General features: G+C 28.8%; 7 protein-coding genes and 1 long non-coding RNA gene across 14 annotated transcripts; 4 read left to right on the top strand and 4 right to left on the bottom strand.

The window, feature by feature from the left end:
• Positions 1-483: 483 nt before the first annotated feature.
• On the top strand, positions 484-2587 carry LOC113798362 (uncharacterized). Of its 2 annotated transcripts, XM_075824795.1 has the most exons (6): positions 484-562; positions 958-1247; positions 1313-1446; positions 1525-1604; positions 1702-1800; positions 1931-2587. In XM_075824795.1, exons 1-6 carry the CDS (start codon positions 523-525, stop codon positions 2104-2106), a joined length of 819 nt encoding a protein of 272 aa, XP_075680910.1. In that variant the 5' UTR covers positions 484-522; the 3' UTR covers positions 2107-2587. The 2 variants fall into 2 exon arrangements, with proteins under 2 accessions (XP_075680910.1, XP_027204683.2); XM_027348882.2 differs by lacking the exon at positions 484-562 and having other exon boundaries at positions 860-1247.
• Pp2A-29B (Protein phosphatase PP2A regulatory subunit A) lies at positions 2259-4704 on the bottom strand. The gene is made up of 4 exons (XM_027348906.2): positions 4686-4704; positions 2987-4569; positions 2826-2932; positions 2259-2753 (listed from the first exon to the last, which is right to left on the bottom strand). Exons 2-4 carry the CDS (start codon positions 4538-4540, stop codon positions 2654-2656), a joined length of 1761 nt encoding a protein of 586 aa, XP_027204707.1. The 5' UTR covers positions 4541-4569; positions 4686-4704; the 3' UTR covers positions 2259-2653.
• Positions 4705-4730: 26 nt separating this feature from the next.
• On the top strand, positions 4731-5436 carry LOC113798383 (uncharacterized protein NKAPD1-like). 2 transcript variants are annotated; one of them, XM_027348909.2, is made up of 2 exons: positions 4731-4953; positions 5015-5436. In XM_027348909.2, exons 1-2 carry the CDS (start codon positions 4861-4863, stop codon positions 5375-5377), a joined length of 456 nt encoding a protein of 151 aa, XP_027204710.1. In that variant the 5' UTR covers positions 4731-4860; the 3' UTR covers positions 5378-5436. The 2 variants fall into 2 exon arrangements, with proteins under 2 accessions (XP_027204710.1, XP_075680914.1); XM_075824799.1 differs by having other exon boundaries at positions 4760-4903.
• A 296-nt stretch (positions 5437-5732) lies between these two features.
• Positions 5733-8810, bottom strand: LOC113798381 (uncharacterized). The gene is made up of 3 exons (XM_075824794.1): positions 8678-8810; positions 8011-8159; positions 5733-7942 (listed from the first exon to the last, which is right to left on the bottom strand). The coding sequence occupies exon 3, from the start codon at positions 7271-7273 to the stop codon at positions 5855-5857; it is 1419 nt and encodes a 472-aa protein (XP_075680909.1). The 5' UTR covers positions 7274-7942; positions 8011-8159; positions 8678-8810; the 3' UTR covers positions 5733-5854.
• A 55-nt stretch (positions 8811-8865) lies between these two features.
• On the top strand, positions 8866-10764 carry LOC113798382 (uncharacterized). Of its 2 annotated transcripts, none has more exons than XM_075824796.1 (7): positions 8866-9325; positions 9404-9453; positions 9519-9581; positions 9648-9725; positions 9783-9908; positions 10009-10207; positions 10287-10764. In XM_075824796.1, the coding sequence occupies exons 1-7, from the start codon at positions 9312-9314 to the stop codon at positions 10366-10368; spliced, it is 612 nt and encodes a 203-aa protein (XP_075680911.1). In that variant the 5' UTR covers positions 8866-9311; the 3' UTR covers positions 10369-10764. The 2 variants fall into 2 exon arrangements, with proteins under 2 accessions (XP_075680911.1, XP_027204709.2); XM_027348908.2 differs by having other exon boundaries at positions 9979-10207.
• On the bottom strand, positions 10626-15680 carry Fas2 (neural cell adhesion molecule fasciclin 2). The gene is made up of 23 exons (XM_027348898.2): positions 15629-15680; positions 15331-15550; positions 15111-15271; positions 14925-15026; positions 14755-14856; positions 14568-14642; positions 14386-14443; positions 14259-14323; positions 14037-14147; positions 13695-13951; positions 13590-13621; positions 13473-13511; positions 13310-13359; positions 13193-13222; positions 12974-13126; positions 12397-12859; positions 12316-12334; positions 12127-12257; positions 11804-12055; positions 11612-11719; positions 11390-11506; positions 11003-11095; positions 10626-10931 (listed from the first exon to the last, which is right to left on the bottom strand). Exons 1-23 carry the CDS (start codon positions 15678-15680, stop codon positions 10865-10867), a joined length of 2757 nt encoding a protein of 918 aa, XP_027204699.2. The 3' UTR covers positions 10626-10864.
• LOC113798379 (uncharacterized) lies at positions 15410-24510 on the bottom strand. Of its 2 annotated transcripts, XR_012847254.1 has the most exons (8): positions 23814-24507; positions 23656-23743; positions 22621-23570; positions 22408-22546; positions 22033-22337; positions 21029-21880; positions 15629-15776; positions 15410-15550 (listed from the first exon to the last, which is right to left on the bottom strand). XR_012847254.1 is itself a non-coding variant. In XM_075824793.1 (7 exons), the coding sequence occupies exons 1-7, from the start codon at positions 24082-24084 to the stop codon at positions 20802-20804; spliced, it is 2682 nt and encodes an 893-aa protein (XP_075680908.1). In that variant the 5' UTR covers positions 24085-24510; the 3' UTR covers positions 20747-20801. The 2 variants fall into 2 exon arrangements, 1 of the variants encoding a protein (XP_075680908.1); XM_075824793.1 differs by lacking the exons at positions 15410-15550; positions 15629-15776 and adding an exon at positions 20747-20878 and having other exon boundaries at positions 23814-24510.
• On the top strand, positions 17089-20808 carry LOC142646292 (uncharacterized). Of its 3 annotated transcripts, none has more exons than XR_012847256.1 (5): positions 17089-18184; positions 18330-19326; positions 19541-19868; positions 19936-20111; positions 20195-20808. It is a non-coding gene; the product is annotated as an uncharacterized LOC142646292 (long non-coding RNA). The 3 variants fall into 3 exon arrangements; XR_012847257.1 differs by lacking the exon at positions 17089-18184 and having other exon boundaries at positions 18198-18620; positions 18755-19326; XR_012847255.1 differs by lacking the exon at positions 17089-18184 and having other exon boundaries at positions 18208-19326.
• Positions 24511-24605: the final 95 nt, after the last annotated feature.

The raw sequence follows: 24605 nt of genomic DNA, 5'->3' as shown, positions 1-24605 counted from the left end.
CTAAACTAATCAAATTAGCTAAGCGACCAGCCAACTAGCAAAAAAAAACGTTACATTTTCTCATTTCTGTCACTCTTTGTCGATTGATAATTTTATCAAAAAATTTGGAATTTTATTTCATTTTATTTTGTTGATTACCCGGATTGTAATCAAAATGTAAAACAAATAACCAACATTGCAGAAAAAAAGGAAGGTGGTAAACACAGTAAACACTTGTATCATATTGCAAATATTGAAATCCAACAAAAATTTACCGTTTCTTTCTTTGCTACACTTATCATCATTTTTGTTTCTCTTAGCAATTCTATCGATAAAAAAAAAGAAATTTATCTTACCATCATCAGAAACAAACAAATAAGAATTGATTTATGACATTTTCAAGTATAATAATAACAAAAAAAAATGTTTTGGATTTTGTCTTGAATCACAAGTTGGACAAAAAAAAGTTAGTTTTATTTTTCGTAAAATAATTCACCTTGAGGATCTTCTGTCTGTCTCGTTTTTGGTTGTTCATATCATGTCATGATGATATTAGGCAAGATTTACAGAAAAAAAATTACAGGTATTATCCATTTGTCACATTCAAATTGATTGATTGATTTGAAACAATATGGATCATTTATTAGGATCATTTTGTTTGTTTGAGGATAATCATGAGGAATGACCTTATTGATTTTATAAAATTATTGATTGATTTTTGATTTTCTTGATGGAAAAAATCAAATGTCATCATTATGAAATCTTGAAAGAAATCTTTATTGGATCTTTTCTCTCTTGGTTGCTTATTCATTGTCAAGTTTCGTTGTTTTTTATAAATAAAAATGCCTAACGATTCGAACGATTTCTCTGGCGATTCAATTTTCTTTCCAAAAAGTTGTTTTAAATTTCCAAACATGATAATGATGATTTCATTTGTTAAATTCAAAATTTTATTATTTTATCTGTTCATAATGATAGATATGATAATGGGACAGATAAGAAATTCTTATCAAGTTATTCAACAATCAACAAATCAACAAAATCAGTTATTATCATCTTCAATAATATCGTCTTCAATTTTCAATCGAAATTTTTTAAAGCCATCATCATTATCGTATAATCGATTGAATACAAAAAATTTATTCAATGATCGTGCTACTATTCTATATAGGCCACAAACATCAATCATATTGAATGATGGACAAGTAAAAGAAGGAGAATGTCCACAAACAAGACCAGCCAGAAATGGTTATTATACATTCAAACAGGTATTCAATAATCCAGGTATCCAAAAACATATGATGATTAAATTCTTTCCTTTCCACCCTTTCAGTATGAAGGTATATGGTTTAAACGGTATCGAAGTCGTGTACGACAAGGTGAACCATTTTTTAAATGTGCATGGATCGATTATATTGATCAAGGTAATAATAATATATTTATTATGGATAATTTACAAAATAATCGGTAAGCAACAATCGATCAACAAAAAATATTTGTAAACATTTCTAAATTAAACAAAAACAAAAATATGAAATATTTTAGAACGGGTGAATGGTTTCGTCAGAATGCAACCACAGAAGTATGGCCAAATGATCCGACAACATGGACTAGTACATTAGCAAGTAAGTTTGCTTGTTTTTTGTTTGGATTTATTCTGATTAACACTATAAAAATCTTTTTTAAAAAAATTATTTATCATCATTTTCAAAACAAAAAAAGATGGCGTCCGTTTCGATACACATCTAATCTATTACGATGGTAATTTAGGTGTGGCAGTAATCTATAGCTGTTCACCAACATCGGATAATGGTCACCAAGGTAAACAAAAAACAATAACAAAAATTTTTTTTTTTTGTTTGTTTGAAAAACACTATAATCCAAATTAATCCAAATTTTCTTCCCTTTTCAATCGATCAATCAATCAATCATTTATTTCAATTTTTTCAAGGAATCGGTAATATTTACACAAGATCACCGACAACACCTTTATCAAAATCATATGTTGATTTTTTATTGGATATTTTCTATCAAAATGGAATCTATGATACATTACCATTACATTTTGTTGATCAGGATAATTGTAAAGAAGAAAATCTACCTAAACCAAGATATAATATGATTTAATTATGATGATACCTGTACGAAATGCTCCTTTTATTGGGCCTCTTAAAAACAAAATATTTTTAATTATTTTGATTTATAAATTAATTTTTTTCAAAAAAAGACAAAAGTTATAAAAATTTTGAATTTTTTTCTGAATTCAGTGTCGCCACCTGTTATTTAAATTTTTCAACAATTTTATTTCGTTTAAAATGGAGAAAAAAAAATGATTATTTTTTTGTAACTTGTAAAATCAAATAAATTCCTTGTAACTAAATTCAATAATAAATGAATTAATAAATTAGTTATGTTTTCTTGGTTGGTGAGAGATAGAGAAAAAACCATGTTCACTAATAATAAGGGAAATTTGTAAATTTATTGGTCACTGCCTTTTTTTTTTTTTTTTTTTTTGATTGTATTTTCAAACGAGATATGTACATAATCTAAAATTTAGTTTCCGATTCTTATTATAAATGGTGTGTATGTGTGTAAATGTAATTTTAAATTTTAAATAATTCCTTTTAGAAAAAAAATGTTGCAATTGTTTTTTTTTTTTGCCATAAAATCAGATTTATAATGAACGAAGTCCTTCATCAGCATAATAACGAACATCATTATCAGTATCGTTTATCAATTTTTCCAAACATGGTTTAATTTGACTTTGAATCACACTAATAAAAAACATACAAAAAAGAAATATTTTTAAAAAAATTTCTAAAAAAAATCCATAGAAAAAAACTTACTTCCTATCTAATTCGGCTGCCAATACTTTCAATGTTTTGGCTACATTGAATCGAACGTTTGGTACTGAATCGGTACTCAAACGTAAGACGGTTGGCAACATTGATTTCTAGATTAAATTTGATTAAAATTTTATCAATTTTTTTCTATATTAAAAACTTACAATTATAATATCTGGTCCACAGACTGAAGCCAAAACATTGATACTGAAAAGAAAAGTCATACGATGAAGATAATTTGGATCGGTTGCCATTGATAATATTTTTGGTATGACCGTTTTTTGTGCCCATTCAGGTCCGAATTTTTCGACCAATTTTTTTAGATTTAATGTTGCAGCTTCTCGAATAGCAAAAACTTGATCAATTAACCAACCCATACAAAGTGAATTAAGTTTTTCTTCGAAAAATTCCACACCAAGTTGTCCTGCTAATAGAGGCATATATTGAATAATGGCTAATCGAACACGCCATTTACTATCTTCAGCCAATTCAACGATAGCCGGTAACAATGATTGACTTAATTGTTGTACACCGATAACTTCATTCACACAATCCAATTTAGAAATAACATTCAGACGTACTTCAGGACATTCATCTTTCAACATTAATAGAAAAATTGGCAACAATTGTTCGATGGTATTTTGTTCACCAACTATTGGCGATAGGCCCATTATGACACCAGCCAATGCTGTTTTAACATGTTGATTAGGATCGATAACCAATTCTTTAATACATGGTAATATCTGTGTCATGATAATTTGTTCTCTAGCATCAGTCGGCAAATTTTGACAAAAATCTTTTACTTTTTGTGCAGCAGCAGCACGAACTTCAGCTTCAGGATCTTTCAATAGATTTTGAAATGCTTGTACCAATTCACTTTTGGTAATTTCAGGTCCAACAACATTTTGTATGTCAGTAAATCTATCAGCAACCATATAACGAACACGCCATGATTTATCTTCAGAAGCTTGTTTAAGAAATTGTATCATATGCATTTCAATATCTTCATGACTCAATAGACCAGCAATAGCAATCGAATCTTCAACTGCCAATAAACGAACTGAATCTTGATCATCGTTTAAAAATTTTGACCACAATGGTATGATTTCTGATTTAACATATTCAGGTTCCAAAACGACGGCAAATTCACCCAATTTGTTTGCTGCATTGCGGCGTACCATTGGTGTATCATCATCACAAAGTTGGCGAAAACATGCTCGAAGTTCGGCTTTAACTTGATTAGAAACACGTGGATAGACAACGCTGAATAAACCACATGCACTGCAACGAGAAGTAAACCAATCTCCATCAGCCAAACGCTTTACTAATGGAACAAAATATTCTTCGAGATCATGTGAGGAATGATCATTTGCAACAATTCTAAGCGATTCGATAGCTTTTTCACGAACAAACGTTTCTTCGACCATGGCAAGACCTTCAAGCGGTGCTAAAAGAACGTGAGCATATTCCGGCCCACCAACCAGCTTGGTAAATTGACCAAATTGTTCGGCCAATGCAACAAGAACTTCATCTTCATCATAGATAGTATCAGCCAAAAATTGAATCAATTCGGTACGGGTACGTTCCACACCCAATGCTAATGCAATGGTCGATAATTTTCGAATTGAATTAAGTCGTACCTGAACATCTTCATTTCGTAGTTCATCAATCAACACGGCAATTGGATAGAGACTTTCTTCATTACTTGCTTCAGCCATTGTTTACAATGGATAATCAATATTTAAATCTAATTAGAAAATAATTTGATATTTTTGAAAAAAAATGAAATGAGAGACGAACAAATAATTGGAAAAAAGTAAACGGCAAATTTTTCAATTGGAAAACACTCCTCTCAACGCTTACCTTTTTTCTTTTCTTTTCTTTTCGTTTCTACTCGAGCGACTATATCGACTTGACGGTGATATTGTTGTGGAATTTGTTGGCCGAAAAAAAAACATCATGCCGAAATTTCATAATCAAGAAAAATGTTTTAGTATTTTCGAAAAAAAAATTAAAACTTTTCATTTGTCGATGAAAAATGCAATCAAATTCAGTAATGTCAAGATATGTTTCTAAAGCGGGTAAAAATTTACTTAAAAATACTATACAATCTACAGATTTTCAAAACAAAGTCTGTATATTACATTTATAAATACAATACATTTAAAATATTATGTTTTTTTTATTTATAGAAAAAAGAAGAAGATCTCATGTGGAAAATGCGCCAAAATGTCCATGTAAATAAACGAAAATTTAACCAAAATAATACTGATGATGATAATGAATCTAGTGATAATCAACAATCTTGTTCGAAAAAAAGTTATAAAAATAATTGGATGAAAAAATTAGTGAATGCCGAATCCAAACAACCGGAACGATGGGGACATGATGGTTATAAAGAATTATATCCCGAAGAATTTTCATCATCATCATCTGATGAATCATCCAATAAAAAGAAAAAATCCAAAAAAATGAAAAAGAAACAAAACAAAATTATTGAAAAAATCAATAAAAAGAAGAAAAAATCTCATAAAAAGAAAAAGAAAACCAAATGATTCAATTCAATATATATTCATCTTTATTATTTTAAAATAAATTGTGATTTTTTTTTGTATTTATTTACATACAACTATCATATTGTATCATACTAATAGTTTTTTTTTGTTTTTTGAATTATCAATGATGGTTTATTTTAGAATTCCATTGATTTACAATTTTTTTTATAATTATAAAAAATTAATCATTTTTTGGCAAAAAAAAAGAAGAAGAAAAATAAAAGAAAATAGAAGAAAATTTCACACTTCCTATCACTCATTTGTCAATAAAATTGTTGGTTTTTATTGTCGTCGTCGTCGTTGTCCAAAAAATGAGAAAAGAATTACTTGGAAAGGCAAAGAGTTCATTTTAAAAAAAAATTCATTTCAGCATCGATAATTTGTTGTTGCCCTGTTATATTGATGATGAATAGTCAGAATTTAGGATTGTGGCGGATGTTATTGGAGAATGATTTTTGATCCAAAAAAAAAATTTGTTCAATCAGGATTTACATTTATATTATTCGACATAATACCCGAATTGTTATTATTATTATTATTCATTGTATTATTATTATTAATAACCGGATTGACATTGACATTGGCCGCTGAAGCTGCAGCAGCAGCAGCTGTAGCTACAGCCGCAACTGCTGCATTAGCGGCAACGGCACTTGAACGATTATTACTTAATAATGCTAATGTTTCCGGTGTTGCATGTGCTTTTAATATCTGTATATCGGATTCCAATTCTTTAATACGTTCTTTTAGTACATCAACTTCTTCACGTACGGCAAACATTAAATGTGATTTGACCAGATCCATTGCTTGTTCAATTTTATTATCGATTGCCACTTCTGATTGATCAGAATTTATTTGACCACCTGAATTATTACCTGTTTGACAATTTTGATCTTGTAATAAAACCGACTGTTCCAATTGTTCATTTGGTGCAATCTTATTAGCCGGTACATGTTTCGATATATTGATCGTATTTTGATTTTCATCATTATAATCAAAACAAGTCCATCGTCCACGTGTATATGGTTGTGATGAAACTAATTTGACTACTTTAAAACGATGTCTCATTTCGGTATCTTCAGTATTTGCCACTGTTGTTGTTGTTGGTGTTTGTTGTTGTTGTTGATTATTATTATTATTATTATTATTATTCACTAATTGATTATGATTTGTTGTTAATGTTGTTGGTGTTGTTGTTGTTGCTGTTGTTAATGATGTTTTCGGCGGTAATGCAACATTGGTCGCTAACGATGTGTTCGTCACAGTCGTTATCGGTGGTAATGATGATTGTGATGGTACATTCGGATTGGCAACTACCACAACCGTATTCGAATTGATCGCTATCGTATTATTAGGATTATTATTCACATATATATTTGGATTCGATTGTGGTTGATTTTGATCATTATTTATACCACCACTATTAATAATGACATGGCTAATAGTGTTGTCTGCTGATGATGATGTTGTTAATGTTGTTGTTGTTATTGTGGTGGTGGTGTTGATGTTGTTAGTGTTACTATCGATGATAGCCATATTATTATTTTGATGATTTGTAAGTTGTTGTTGCTGATGGCGATGATGATGATGATGATGGTGTGGATGCGTATGATGATGATGAGGATTAGGCGAAGGAGTATTATGATGATGATGTTGTTGATGATGATTTGGTGTATGGATGGTATTATTATTATTATTCGTAGCAGCTATATCATTTGCGGCAATAGTTTCCATTACATTGATTGTATCTATTGCGGCAATATTTGATGATGATGATAATGATGCAGCAGCAGCAGCAGCAGTTGACATGGCAATATTACCGTTATTATTAGTATCATTGCCACTATCGTTGTTGATGTTGTTGGTATTTTGAATGCTTGTTGCTGTTGTTGTTTCCATTATTTATTTATTTATTAGAGATGTCTGAAAAACAACAATGATTTTTTTCTGCTTGTTTGGTTTTGTCAGATTTTTTTTCGGTGCATTTTTTTTTCTTCTAATCACTCAGTTGTTTTTAATCTCTCTATCTCTCACTTTATCATTGAATTGTCATAAATCATCATTTGATTTGAAATAATAATTCAATTAGGCACAAAACATCATAAAGAGAAAGAAAGTGAGTGAATGAATGAATGAATGAAAAAAGAAGAAGAAAGTTATTTCGAGGACAAATATAGATTTTTTTGTTTTGCTGTTTTGTGAACAACCTACACACACACACACTGCCGATGGAAGATACCATAAATAACTTGTTTTCTATCTATGATTGTTTGGTGACAAAGTGTTAAAAAAATGATTTCTGATCTTGAAAAAATACACTTCAATTATATATCGTAGTTGTTGTTATTGTCATGTGTATGCACGATTTATTCAATAGTAAAAAAAAACATCTTCGACAAAGCAAAAAAAAAATTTGAATAATAATATCCATAAAGAGATACAAATTATCAACTTGTGATATTTAAAAAAAAAAATCGTCAGATGTTGATGATTGAAAGATTTCGAAATTATATCATCGATGAAAATTTTGTTGTTGTTGTCGAGAGAAAGAAATGATGAAATAGATGCCTATGGAAGATTGAATAAAAAATTTTTTTCAGAAAAAATATGAAAAATTCGAATCGAATGATACTTACCCATCGATTTGAAATTGATTCGAAACCAAGTCCACTAAAAATTCCAAGCGAAAAAAATGTTCTTGTTTGCAGAAAAAAAATGTTGATGTCACATTCAACAATAATAATGATGACAAGATTCTTATGATTAATTATCCTTCTTTTTATATCTGCAATGAATGAAAGAAAGAAAAAAAGAAAAGATCAAGTTTTTAACAAGAATTAAAGAATTGTGAAATTCTTTTGACGTCTACTTTTTTTTACATTCTGCTATATATTCAACAACAACAACAACAATTTTTGTTTTCAGTTTGACAAATTATTCGTTTGTTGTGGTGAAGCAAAGAATTTTTTTTCAGCAAAGAATTAATTTGTCATTATGTTGATGTTTAATTGGATTTCTTACGATTCTATCTTATGACAAACAGAAACAACAAAAACAACTTTAGAAACTATGAATGTTTTGAACTGATAAAAAAAACGAATTTTAGCAAAAAAAAATTGTGCAATTTTTTGTCATTTGCATCCAAAAATGAAAATCCAGAAAACGAATGAAGGCAAAAGAACAAAAAATAAATCTGAAAAACTTTTTTGTTGTTGTTGTTTGTTTTTTTTAGTGAATGTATTTCCTCTGTCAGGATGTATTATTTCATCATTGATAACAGAAAGAACAAAAAAAAATTATTACATCAATTTTGAGAGGAATTTTGGAGTGGAAAAAGAAAGGAACCAAATCAGAATCTTGTTCTGGTCAATTTTCTTTTGAAATTCTATCAATTTAATGTTACAAGAAAAAATTAAAAACAAACAAAACAAAAAAAAACACCGCATTGACAACTAAAAAAAATACGGCAAACAGCACACCCACAACAACAACAATAATAATTAAATTGACAAACGTCATTTTTGAATAGATCATAAAGGGAGGAAAAAGGGGTAAATTTATATACATCATGTATATTGTGTATATATACAGGGGATATATAGCACCTAGGCTATGGAGGAGAAGTATAAATCTGAATGAATATCATGGATATACACACAGGCACCTGACTCGTTCGAACGTTCGGCTGTTTTGTTTTGTTTTGCTTTGCATTGTGTATAAACGAAAGAAAAACACGTATCATATTTACATACATTTGCACACACATCACATGACCTCGACGGTTTTATCAAATATTTTTTATTTTGGGTATTTTCTTCATTAAAAATTTAAAAAGAAAATCAATCAATTGAAAATATTGTTATTGTTACAAGTGAAAAAATTGTTGTTTTGTTGTGTTCTGTTTCTGTTTTATTTTTCAGGTTTAATTCAAACAGATATGGATTCAAAAAGGTATTGAATTTTTGACAATTTGTCAAAAAATTTTCTGTTTGTTTGTAAAAAAGATAATTTAATTATTTTCAATAATAGTCCGGTACGTAAAATGATTAAAACTCGGTCATCGTCACAATCACCTAATGGTAATACGAATCGAAAATTTTCCTTAATCAATCCATAATTTGAATGTATTTTTCGTTTCAATTAGTAAAAACCGAATCAAATGTACTGAAATCCACGAATAATATTGCTACATCTGTACAATCGAATGGTATGTTTCATAGATTAAATGGATTAGGCAAAAAAACCTAATTGATTACAAATTTATCTTGATCAGATGTAACCAACATTGTAATACAGACAAAATCTAATCCACAAGTTTCGTACAGAGTGGTCAATCTAAATCCATCGAATTGTAAGTTTTTTATTCCGTTCAATAATCATATTGATTAATTAATTTTTTTAAATTCAGCAACATTGGTACAAACTACAGCATCGGCAACAAGTAATCCACAAATATTGGTTATGGTACCTTCAAATCCAAACAATAATAATAACAATAATAATAATAATAATCAAAATTCGTTTGTAAAAAAAGGTATGAATATGATTCTAATTTGAATCAACATTTTTATTAAATAGTATTATATAAAAAATGATAATAATAGGTGAAACATTTACAACAACAAAAAATTTAGTCGATCAAAAACGACGAATGACACATCGTGAAATTGAACGTAGACGTCGTGATAAAATCAATGATTGGATTTATGAATTATCTAAAGAGGTACCTGATTGTGCAACTGATCGTACTAAACAAGGTCAATCAAAAGGTGGTATATTGGCTAAAACAGTTAAATATATTCGAGATTTACGTGCTGAAAATATTTCATTACGGTAATTTTTTTTTAATTTAATTATTTTAAATTTTTTAATTGTCATTTTTTTAACTTTTGGCTACATTCATCAACTTTAGTTCGGATGTTGAAAGATTAAAAAGACGTTTAACCGATATTGAAGAGAATAGAATTCAATACAAAGAAGAACCTATGGTTTAATCTGTTCAAAACAGATTTTTTTGGGGGATCATCATATTCGAAACTAAACCATCACACACCTGTATGGCCTTGTGGTATGGATGGTTTTTTGTTTCATTTTATTCGCTTAAATTCTGTCATATGAAATTCATGAGATTCATCGATCAATATCAATGACATTTGGCATCAATTTTCTGTACATACAATCAAAACCAATCAAATAATCCTTTTTTTCAAAGTGTAAATATATTTTAATGAAGAAAAAAAAACACTTGATGTTATTTTCGAAAATTAATAAATTTGATTGGATTTATTTTATGAAAAAGAAAAAAAATTATTTACAATCAATGAAAAAAAACCGAAAAAAATGTGACAAGGGTGAATTACAAAAGTAAAAAAAATGATAACGAAAAAAAACATGAAAAAATTGGCATTGGCAGATCATCATGAGACACACAGAGCGATATTGATCGGATATCGATTTAAGGTCGTTGATTTTTGTTGTTGTTGTTGTCGATTAAACCACACTATCTTGATCCCTTCTCATCTGTTGTCGTTGATGTTGTTCGAATCTTTCTCGTTCACTAAAATTTCAGAAAAAATTAAAATTAATAAAATTTGATAGAAAATTTCGCTTATTTTTTTCATTGATTACCCATTTGGATTATTATTATGATTATGATTATTATTGGTTAGCAATGTTGTATTTTCACCATTTGGTGATTTGGTTGCATAACCATTACTACTACTACTTTTAGTATTGGGAAAATATTTTAGAAAATTCGTGCAAATGAAAGTACCGTTTCCATTTTTGTTTAACATAGAATTTTTGTTGGGAGAAAAAAAGATAAAGAAAGAAAGAATTAGGATATTGTTGCATGCATTGTGTTGTCTCTAAATAGCCGAATAGAAAATCCCATCAATTCATTTGACCCAGAAAAAAAATTCATGCATTCGAAATTGATTTTCATCCCAGAACCAAAACAAACCAAACACCCCGGTGTTAATATATAGGGGAAGAAAACAAACAATCATTTCTTACTCGAATGCTGGATTATCAACTTCAATTTGTCTACCATTCGCCGTCGTCGTCGTCGTCGTATCGATCACAGTTGGTCGATTATTTGTGTTGACTATATTTCTGGATTGATATTTTGGACTAAAATTTTTGGCATCAAGTTGTTGATGATAATTGATGAATTTGAGGGATTCTCATAATGATTTTAATTTCCTTTTAATTTGTTTTTTAAAAAGCAACACTTACTTGTCATCCATATTGGCAACCATCATATTATTCAGTTTATTTTGATCATCAGTATTAATATTACAAACATGTGTACGTAGAAAATAGATTACACCAACTTTGTATCGACTTTTTTTTGTGTAAAAAGGTGATAAGAAAAAAAAATTCATTTTGTTGAATGCATTCATTTTTTCATTATCAGGATTCACTTACCAATAAAATACCAGATCCATAATAATTAAAATCAATATGACAAATATCATAATGAATGCGGCCATAATGCCAAGTGGAAATGATAATTTTCCTTCATTTAATTCATCCATTGAATAATCTTGATCGGGAAAATCTGATAGCGGTGTTTTGAATATAATACTTGATGGTTCGGAAAAACCTAATGAATTATATGCTCGTAATTCGACACGATAATATGAATCGGATTTTAATTTGGTCAATGTTTTTGATGTCCTGAAAAAATGAATCAATAATCGATTATTAAATGAATGAAAAAAAACCTTGTGTTCGAACAATAAACTTACATTTCATCATGATAAACAGATATTTTACTAATAATTGGTTCATGTAATGGTGTAAAACCAAATTCTGTACGAAGAATTGGATAATGTCGAATTTCAAAATATTCGATAGGTCGACCATTATCGGGTGGCATCTGTTTCATTGAAATTTTAAAATGAATAAAATTTGAAAAAAAACAATTCTAAACTTACGTTCCACATAACTGTAAATCTAAACAAAAATGGAAAATCAAATTAATGAAAAAAACACAATTAAAAAACAATTATCATTACTTATGTGGATATGGTGATATAATTTCATCACGATTTATAATATCAAATGGAAGATTATGAAATTCCGGTTTATCTGGTTTAGTTTCAGCTTTTGTTTGTATTTGTCGTTCTTGGCCAAATTGTCCTTTACCAACTTCATTTTCGGCAGCAAAACGAAATGAATAAATTGTAAATGGTTTAAGTTTATCAATAATATAATCATTTTCTAATTTTGAAAATGGAAGCTCTTTGGTTTGATGATCAAATTGATCATATTTTTCATAATAAACAATATGTAATTTTTTGATTGGCATACCACCATCAAAAAGATCATTATAAATTTTAAATCTAATCTGTGTTGGAGCTATATCGATAATTTTTATATCATTTACTAAACCCGGAACAGTTGCACGATCCAATTGTATATTGATATAATTTTTTCCCAATGAATTTGTTGCTTCACATCGATATATACCAAATACCTCTGTGTGTGTGTGTGTGTGTGTGTAAATGTGTTTTTGTGTGTGAAAAAATAACAAGGAGAAAAAATTGGTTTTCAATTAAATGTTTTAAAATTAATAGATACTATCAAACATACGTTCATCATAGATAGATTTTGTTGGTGTAATAAATAATTTACTAATACCATCGGCCGATAATTGTTGACGATATACATCATTATCGAAAATTTCATAACCATTTTTATACCATTTTATTGTTGCATTTGGTATTGCTTCGGCAATACAAGTCACTATTGAACATTAATGAGAAAAAATTTAAAGTTTTCAACAAAAAAAAATTTATCAAAAAAACTTACTATTGACTGGTCGATTATCCCAGGTTTTGACTTTTTTTGAAAATGAATGCATGAATGATTAAAGAAGAAATAAAAGAGTTAATGGAAATGTGTGTGGTGTGTGGAAAATCTATTTACCATTGGTCATTGGAGTCAATGACATGTTTGGACTGAATTTTACTTCCAAACTTTAAAAAAAAAGAAGACAAAAAAAAGATGATTAGATTTTTTTTTCCTGTTACTTTCTATTTCGATCGACTAATTATTCGATCAAAATAGAGAAGAAATCAACCAAACTTACTGTCCAACTAATTCAGCAAAACCGGCATCATTTTCCGCTCTGAAATGAAAATTATTGTTGTTGTTATTATCAATAGGTTTTGATTGGTTTTTGTTGTTGTTGTTTGAAATTACTTACCGGCAATAATAAAGACCATCATCATCTCTGGTCTAAATAATAATGAAAATAATGATAGAAAAAAAAGTTAAACAAACATAAAATTGCCGTCATTCATTTATTTACCGTATTCAAATAGGTTAATGTTAAAACTTTTTCATGTTTATCCATACGTTCTTCCAATACAATACCCGGATCACCATGTATAAATGGACGTGTTAGACCATTTTTACGTATAGTAATCATTGGTATTGGTATTCCAATCACACGACATTCTAAATATGAACGTTGATATTGATCATAACTTTCATTACGAAAACTTTTTATTTCAGGTCGTTGATATACACGTAAATTTGTTGATTTTTCACTTTTACCTGCCGAATCTTTAATTGCAAATTGTAATAAAATGACGTGCCAAAAATAAACAAAAATCAGTTCTATTTCATGAAACAATTTCAAAACACTTACTTTCAGCAATACAGGTAAAATTTCCTTCATCTTCATGTTTTTTCAATCGATTAATTATAATCGTACCGGTATTACGATCCACAGCATAACCACCAACTGAACTTAAATTTCCTTTTAAAATTGAATTTTTTTTTGTTGGCGAAAACGAAATTTAAAATCAAATTAGAATTTTATTGAAATTGAAAAAGACAGACAGTCAAACAAGATAAAAGAGGAACATACTTCGATTATTATCCAACCAGGTGTATAATGGTTGTGGAACACCGGACGCTTCACAATTCAATTCACTAAAGGAAAAAATTTCAATTGATAATCAATGAAGCGATTCAAAATCCAAAAAAAAACATACATTTGTTCATTTTCAATACCGAAACGTGGTTCGGATATTTTTTCGACCATTGGCCGTGCTACATGTTGTGACCGTTGAAAATTGATAGAAAATAATGAAAATCAAAATTCAAAAAAATTTAAAATTTTCCAGTCCAATTATTATTATTAATAGGAAAATGAAACATTCATTCATTTACTTACAATAGATTTGTACGGTAATTCGTTTTTCCTGTGTTGATCCTGTTTCGGTTACTAATGCGCTTACTTGAAACAAACCTTATATATTGATAGATAGATAGACAAACAAACAAAGGAAAATATTGTTATGACTGATTTTCTGGTTGTTTTTCATTTCATTTGATTTGAAAAAAAATTTTTAACACTTTACCTCCATCATCATCAGTAATTGGATCTTTTATGATTATACCACTGGAATTGATTAAATATCTTGGATTACTATCCAATTGTCTTCCTTCTTTTGTCCATATAACTTTTTTTAAAAAAATGATAAAATTACAAAATTAAAATTTAAAAAAAAAAATTCAAAAATTCAATTACCATTTGGTTTTGGATTGGCACTAGCACGACAATTAATTCTTTCACCAACATTTCCTTTGATTAGATATTGTATTTCAGGACAATGATCCCATGTTACATCCTCTGTGTTATTTTCAATAATTAATTAGTAAAAGAATTTGAATTTTTGTTTTCGTTTTTGACTTTGTCAAACACAAACACACATACCATAAATATTGACATTAATTTGACTTTCAAGTGATTCAGAATTTTGTAATAGACCACGACATTTATAAATACCACTCAGTTCTGGTTTAGGATTATCAAAACTAAGAAATAGATTACCATCACGATTGATTGTTTTGAATTCTGGATGTCGTTCTAAAAATCTATGAAAAAATAATTTCAAAAATCAAGTTCAAATTTCCCTTTAAAAAACAACATTTACATTGGATTAATTTCTTCATTTTTCGGTGTAAACCAATAAAGATCGGAAAATAAATTTGAATCACCACCTTGTCCTTTACATGTAATAACAAATTTTTGATTCGATGGTTTTGATAATGATCCAACATTTGGATAGATTTTTAAACTATACTGTTGTTGTGGTTGTTGTTGTTGTTGTTGACAATCAACAAAAATGAGACCATTGAATATTATGAGATGAGCTTCATTTTTGATTCAAAAAATTAGAGAAAATTTTAAAAATTCTGTCGTTGTTTTTGGCTGTTTTAAAAAATTCTTACCAATTAAAATATTTGAAATAGTCATCATCAAGTGTTGATGTGTGGATGACATGATTCTGTTTATTAATTGCATTTTTTTATTCATTAAGCTGGTTTGTTTGTTGGTTTGTTTGACAAAAACGATATTTTCAGGAAGCAGGAAATTTCACTGTTAAAAAAGAAACAATTTTACAAAGTTGATGACAGCAATGAAAATGATGATCAAGAATTGAGTGAAGAGGATATTTTCAATCAAATTTAACACGCACACACACACACTGGAGATTTATCACATTTTTATTTTCAATTTTTTGAATTTCAAAACTACAAAACTGATGATGATTATCTTTGAAAAAATGTGACGAAAATTTGAATCAGAAAAAAACTTTTTCTTTGGAAAATCCCATTGAAAAATATGGCTGCAATAATGGCCGTTTTGAACGATAAATCTTTTAGAAAAACAAATGCGTCACACACACCGTCAGGCAAACGTTATTCTGTTATATCAAATATACAAACAATCCGAGCAACAGTTGTGTGTTGTCCATTTATTTGTTACACAATGATGATCATCATTAAAACATATCGATTTTTGTCAATTATTAATTGATGATTCGATGATGATGATGATTCATTTAAAAAAAAAAAGTTTGAGGAAATATTCGAAATAGGTTGTTAACAGACGACAGATAATGATTCGAATGCAAAAATCGATATGAATGATGGCAGTAATTTCTGGGAATGAAAGATTGAAAATGAAATTGATTCAATCAATCAATCAATCAATCATTCATTCATTCAATAAAATGAATGTTTTTATTTTTGGAAATCTTTTATTTTTGAAATTTCTATTTCATAATGATGATGATGATGATCCACCACGCTAACCATCGATTTGATTGTTTAAAACTTAAAAAAACTGATTAAATTTGTAACCAAAAAAAAACTTTAAACACCGGTGGAAATAGGTAGAAAAGCAATGATTATGATCATCATCATTTTTGATGATGATCAAAACACAACAACCAAATAACAACAATCATCATTATTAAATGTAGAAACGAAATGAAATGAAGAAAAATCTTGAAAACGTAAATCAGTAGTGAGAAAAAAGTCGAAATAGGAAAAAAAAGAGTCGTTTGACGACCTAAACCATTCGAATCAAAATGAAAAACTAAACCATTCGACGATCATTATATTCGACCAAAACCACCACATCGTATGGCCCCGAAAAAAGCGCAATAAAAAAAATTTTCATTCTATATTCATCATCATCATCATCATTACAAGTGAACAAGCAGAAAGGACAGAACGAATGAATTGGATAGGAGAGAGAGAGAGAGAGAGAGAGAGAGAGAGAGAGAGAGAGAGAGAGAGAGAGAGAGAGAGAGAGAGAGAGAGAGAGATGGAGAGTAGTAGGTAGATTTTCTTGTTTTTTTTTTTTTTTTTTGATTCTTTTTGTTCAACGATAATGATGATGATGACGATGATGACGACGACGACAAAAATGGGATGTAATCGGTCATTGAATCAAGTTTCGACAACGAAAACAACAAAAAAAAAAAGTCGAATCGGATCGGATTGTATTTGATTCAATTTGTTCTCTTTCTTTCTCTCAATGCTCGGCTGTTTTTTTATTTATCCGGACATTTCATGATGTTTGGTCGGTTGCCACACCAACCAACCAATCAACCACCACTATCATCCATGTGTACATACATCGAGCAAATCAAATATCATTCACACAGATGGTGTAGGTATTATACAACCAAACCAAACCAAACCAAACCAAAACGAAAAAAAAAGTATAAAGGTTTGTTTGGTTTTATGAATTGTTGTTTTTTCTTCGTCTCGATTTAATAAACAACAAAAGCAGAAAAAAACAAAACACTCACACAGGTTTCATTTATAAGTGTATTTTGTCGGTATTTACGGTAAATAAATTTGATTTTTTTTATTTATTTATTTACCTTCTGTTCAACCAGAAAAAACTAATAAAAAATGTTTACCATTTTGAGTTCAACTAGGCCGGATATGTGTAAATAGACTTTGTGTGTTTACATATATGTGTGTGGTCAAGGGTCACAAAACAATGTTTATCAGAAAAAGAAAAAAAAATTTTGACTTGTTGAAAAAAAAATCATTTACACGAAAAGTAGCAAAATATGAATGATTTTTTTTCCACAATTTGATGCAACATTTTGTTGTTGTACAATGTGCATGATCAATGCAACATTACATTACTTGTAAAAGGTGAGTCGCGTCATCATCATCATCGTCGTCGTCGTTGTTGATAATGATAATTGGACATCATCAAGTGCTCATAACGTTGGAGAAAAAACACCTTGTTTCCATAGAATACAAGCTGTTTTTTTTTGTGGATAACATTATTGTTGCTGTGTTTGGTTGGATTAGCAGGAGAAAAAAAAGAAAACATAAAACTGAAATGATCCATCCATTATAATGATGATTATAATGAATCCATGGTAACCAAAAGAAAGAAAAAACATCGTTTCTCTTTTTCTCTCTCCATTTGTTTGTTCATTATAAAACGGTCACATACAAACACAAAACAATGTAAATATGGTGATGTTTTCTCTTTTTTTTTCCAACAAAGAACGAATGAAAATATTTATTTGTGCTAAAGTATTCGGGACTCGATGATTATTCTGAAATATTTACTTTTTCTTTTTTTTTGTTGTCTCTATATTTACAATTCAAGGGCCAAAGGGCAATTTATTTTGTTCTGTTTGTTTTTTTCCCTATCGATTTGTTTTTTCTGATATATCGATGCACCAGAATATTTTGCTCGAAAAGGCAAAACTGAAAAAAGCTGAACGCAAACAAATTTTTTTTGGGAAATTTTCGCTGATTAAAATGATTTCAAAATTGAAAATTAAATGGTTACATTATATGTGTATAATCCTATTATTGAATTCGAATAAAAAAAACATTCGAATCATTGAATCGAACATATATCCGATTTGAGTATTCGAATGGTTACCGTGATCAGGTAACACACACAAACGATAAACAAAGCCAGGTTGAATGACATGTAATTTTGTTTTTTTTTTTGTTTTGTTTTTTGATTTGGTTGAATGACACACCAACCAACAAACCAACAAATGAAACAAAACAAAAATGCAGAAATGAATAATGCCTTTTCATGAAATTGGATACGAATAATGCAAAAATTTTCAAAAAAAAGACCCTTTTCAACCTTACTATAAATGAGGATTCGCAAAACAAAAATGTCAAAACAAACAATCGTTCTTTGGGTATTGGTCATCATCAGTTTCCGGTTTTATTCATCATTTTTGTTTGTTTGTTTGTTTATTGTTGTGTTTAGTTTTGTTTCAATTTCAAATGTTATTTTTAAGTGTTCACTATATCCGATTTGAAATTTTTTTTTGGATTTTAAGCTTTGTTTTGACATCAATTGGAAACGTCATCGAGTCAAATCGAATGAAACCAAACGAAAATCACATATTTCCGAAAAATATTTTTTTTCTGGTGAAAAAAAACTCAAACCAAACGAAATGAACGATGTGACATATAAAATCGTTGATTATTGTGAACAAAGTTTGTTTTTATCAAACATTTTTCAGATTTCAAATTTATATTCATTCACATAACACGCGTATTTTAACGAGAAAAAAAAGATCCAAAATCGACTCTATTACGGTTTGATGACTTTTTGTTTGATGATGATTAGTATTGTAAGTATCAAATGAATGGAACCGACTTGTGTCATCATCATAATCATCGTTCGGTGAAAGTGTAGATATATATCATTTGTGATCGGTCGGTGATACTTTTATTTTCTTTTTTCTTGTTTTGTTCGACAATGTGAATGATGATGATGATGATGACGATAAACACCGTTATACTCTTAGCATAATAAATCTTTTATTTTTCTTTTTTCTTCTTCAGTTGTTGCATTATCATAAAGTTTTTGTAATACGAGATTCGACATGCTTTATTTTTTTCGGGCCATTTGTTGTTGCCTGCTGCCCATTGCCGTTCATCATCATCATCATCATCATCATGGGGCATTGAAAATGATTTTTTTCCTTTCATTCATGTTCCCATACCCATTAGGTTTCTAACATTGTTTTGTTCCAAAACAAAACAACAAAAAAAAAAAACAGAACAACAACGAAAAAACCTCGATAATAATGGTGTGATACTGTAACTGTGAATACAGATTTTCTTTGTCAATTGAAAAGGGAAAGAGACAGACCAGGAGAATTATTAGTAAGTAAGTAACTAGATCAATGTTGTATAAATGAATAAAAATTTGTAATACAATTTGTTGTTGTTATTAGATCATGAATGAATTTTGGATCCGATTCCAGGAGATAAGAGAACAAACTTACAACATTTGATTCATTTGTTCTTCTGCATTATTATCATTATGATTCATATGGCCATTTTATTTTCTAATGCTGCTGCTATTGTTTCCACATTTGGGATTCAGATGAATGAATAGATTTTCGGTACTGTAAGTGGATATCTCTTCGATTCACATTTATAGATTATTTCATGAATGACAAATTTGTAATACTGACAAACAAAAAAAAATAGGTTCAAATTTCACAACTAATCAATGAAAAACATCAAAAAAAGGAGAAAATAAGAAGATCGAAGCCAATCCCGAATGATATAAACACATTATGTAAATTGGAAATTATTTCACTTTTAAAATTTTCAACAAAAGAAAAGAGATATTTTTGGGTTAAACAAAACAACAAGAACAAAAATCAATTTTTTTGAAACAAATAATTTTATTATTATTATCATAATTATATATTGTTGTCGACATCGTTTGTCATTTGCAGAATTTTTCAAAACTACTGGGCGGGTGGAATTTGTTAAAAATCATCAATGACAAGATGAATGATGAATAGAAACACAAGAGCAATGACGACAACAACAACAACTGAAGAAAATTAAAAAGTGGCTAACAATAAACAATAAGATGATGATGAAAAACAATTAATCAAAATCAGAACAAAAAAAATTGTTTGTTTTATATATTGAACATGGATAATCATCAACAGAATCAATCAATCAAATGTAAAAGTGTGTATGTGCGTTTTTTGTTGTTGAAAAATTTAAAAATCAATCAATAGTTCAATGTTATGAATGTAATATCACATTTTTTTTTAAATTTCTTCAAATCATTTCAAATTCAGCAATCAATTTCCGATGTTATCTTTAATTTTTTACTATCGATTTGATGATTATTTAAGGAATCTTTGGTAATTTCTTCAGAAATAATCAAGAAAAAAAAAGAAACCAAAAAAGAGTTTAGAAAAGAATTAGGAAAAAAAAATTTTCATTAATTAATTCCGTTCCGCTACAAAAAATAACTAAAATTTACTAAACTATCTATTTTTCCCCCCATTAGTTATATACCTGATTTCGATGTAGTGATTATTTTTTCATTCGGTGAAGAACAACATTTATTTAACGAAACAAATTGTTGTTGCTGTTGTTTTTGTTGTTGATGATAATTATCATTGTTTTTGTTGTTGTTGAAAACATTCTGATTATTATCTAAACGATTCTGATGATTATTATTGTCATTAATAATGTTGACTGATGATGATAATGATTCAGCTTCTGCAGCCAGCAATAATGATAAATTATCTTCATATGATGATTTTGTTAATGCAAATATATCTTGTTGTTGTTGTTGTTGTTGATGTTTATTATTATCCATTATAATATTCATATGATGATTCGATGTTGTATCAATTGGATGATAATCATAACTACCATATGTTTGTTTCATATGTTGAGCAATACTATCCAATAATGTTGTTGGTGATTTATTTGTTGTTTTTCCATAATTTCTAGATAATATGGATGAATCTATATGATTTTCATCATTTGTCATTATTGTTTTTGTTTTATTATCCAAATCGATGATATTCATCGAATTATTATTCATTGTTGCCATAATTATATCATCATAATCATCACTGGAAAGACCTTCTTTCATTTCAATATGTTTTTTTATTGGATCAACATCATCTTCATCTTCATCATCACCATCATCGTCGTCGTCAACAATATCATCATCCTCATCATCATCATCATCAATTTTGACCGAAGAAAATTCTTTTCCTGTTGCCATGTCCGGAATAGTCACGAAGGCACGTTTGTTTAGATTTGCCTGTTGTTGTTGTTGTTGTTGATTTTGATGATATATCGTTGGTTGTTGTAACGATGATGTTGGTATAGCCAAAACTGTATTTGATTTCACTATAGGAAAACAAAAAAAAAGCACCAAAAAATCATAATATTGAGATTAGTTTTGACATGACCCTAGTCTTCATACAAACGTTTAATTTGCTTATTTATTTATATAAAAAAATTCATTTTTTTCTATAATTTTGTTGATTTATTCGACGTACTGGTTGTATAATTAGCCCATGATGGATTACGGCTACGATCCCGTGAAATTGCACCAAAATTTTTTTTATTATCAACCAATAATTGTTGTTGTTGTGGCTGTGATTGTTGTTGTTGATCGTCGGTTGTTAAATTTTCCGGTGTAGGTGTTGATGATGATGCTTCATCATTACCTAGTTCACTACCACCGGATGGTGTCGAATCATCATCATCATCATCTATACCACCACTTGAAGCTTTTAATGATGATAAACTTTTACTTGTTTCATTTGATGATATTTCTTCGGGTTGTTGATGTGTTAATGATCTGAAAATTCAAATGAAAATGCATAAGAAAAAAATAAAACAAATAAAATATTCAAAAATTATTAATTTACGTTTTGGCACTAAATTCTTTTGAATCAATAAGTTGTTGTGACATTTTCAATATATCCGCTACGGTTGGTTGATGATGAAATACGATACCTTGTCGTTTTTCATTCGGTTTTGGTGGTGATTTTGTAAATTCTCTTATACCTGCGAACGGACAAAAAACAAAAACAATTAATAATTTTGAAAATTTGAAAATGACGGGGAACAAAATTTTTTACCAGGATCAGTTGGCGATTCATGATCACTAATCGGTATTGATCTATAAATTGTTTCTTGTTTAGCTATTATTGAATCATTATTTTCATTTGCCAATTGTTTAATAAATTCATCTTGTAATTGTAATAATTTTTGTTTCTGTTCATTACCAAATTCATATGCACGAATTAATTCATCTTGATTTGATGAACCACATGATGCAATTGAATGATAATGACTTAATACATTTGATTGATAAATTGGATCAATATTATTTTTATCAATATTTTCTAATATTCTTAATTTACAATCAATAGAATCGGCATATTGTGGTGGACATTCAATACCTTTTTTCAATAACATATATGGTGGTTCGGAAAATTTTGCCGCAAATGTTTCATATGTATCACTAATTTTTGAATCACTTTCAAAACCAGGTAAATTAAATGTAGCATATGGTGCTGCTTCATCATCTTCAATGAAACTTGTTTTAGTTTCATTTTTAAATGCATCGGTTAAAAAATCTAAACATGTATTTGTATTTTGTGCAACCGTTTGATTATGAATCTGATCATTTGTGGCTGATTTTGCCGTTGTTAAAGATGGTTGTTGTTGTTGTTGTTGCTGCTTGGATGTTTGTTGTAACGCTTGTTGTTGTTGTTGTTGGCCATTATTTGTCATTCCTCTATAGATAACAATCGAATCAATTTCTTTGGCTAAATTTGGTTGTGATTTGGCTGCCATTTGATAATTTATAACTTTAGCTACATGTTCGGCTCTTTCAGCCGATCGTACAACATTTTCACTTCGTATTGAAATTGGTGTACCTGCAGGTAGATCAGAATCCGTTTCTTGTATATTATTTGTTAGTAAATTTCCTGGTATTGATACATTTGTTGGATGAGCAACATGAGCACCACATTTAGCACAGGTTCTTGAACGATATAACATATCGGTTTTTTTCATGTACATTCTATAATAATAATAATATTGGAAAAAAAACAAAACATTAATTCTGTTCCATTTGGAAATTTTCGCTGCTGTTGTTGTAAACATACATCAAACAAACGACAGCTATACATCCTGAAATCAGTATAATACATGAGGATGCAATCGAAACAATAGTAGCCGTATCAATATCCACACCTGAAATGATAACAAAACATTACATATTTTACTTTAAACAACCAACAACAAAAAAAACAACAATGTTTACCATGATAATGATTTGGATTATTATTCAAATGATGATGATTATGATTATTATTATTATTATTATGAACATGTGATGATCCAGATGATAATGGATTTTGTTGTTGTTGTTGATGTGGTGGTAATATAAAATGATTATTGTTGGATAATGGTGATGATGGTATACCGGCATTATTCAATATAACCGGATATTGAAATGAATTTGATGATTGGCTATTATTGTTATTGACATTTATAGCCTGTATTGAATATGTTCCACTACTATCATAATCCATTATTAAGTTTATTTGTTTTTGGCCGTAAATTATTAACAATTTTTTTAAAGAAAATTTTCTGGTCAAAATTCAGGTTGATAATTTTAAAACTTTTTTTTTTTGCAAAATCGAGAAATGAACAAAAAAAAAAAATTTCAATCAATCAAACATATTGCTCGTTTACAGTGTTTTCAAACATCATCAACATCAACATAATGAATCAAATCAAATAACAACAAAAAACAAAAACAACAACGAGGATTATTGAATGAAAAAAACACAAATAAGAATAGGTCATTAAATAACAGACCTAGATCCAAACAAAACAACCAAACAGCCTCAATTCATATATATGCTCATGTTGATGTTGATGATGATATTTTTTGTAGATATAACTATATTAAGGTTCATAACATTTACAATTGTTCCATCATCATCATCATCATCATTAACATTATATAACATTGAATCCATTTGGATTCAATCCAGTATTCTTTCTTTCTTTCTTTTGATCAACTTATACGACGCATGATTCTTTTCAT

The sequence above is a fragment of the Dermatophagoides pteronyssinus genome, unplaced genomic scaffold (assembly GCF_027571235.1).
Source record: "Dermatophagoides pteronyssinus isolate colony J.1.1.1.1 unplaced genomic scaffold, Derpt_VIB-CSIC_2022.12 sq0002, whole genome shotgun sequence".
NCBI lineage: Eukaryota > Metazoa > Arthropoda > Arachnida > Sarcoptiformes > Pyroglyphidae > Dermatophagoides > Dermatophagoides pteronyssinus.
Note: the sequence above shows the minus strand (reverse complement) of the source record. Positions and strands in the feature narration are given on the sequence as shown.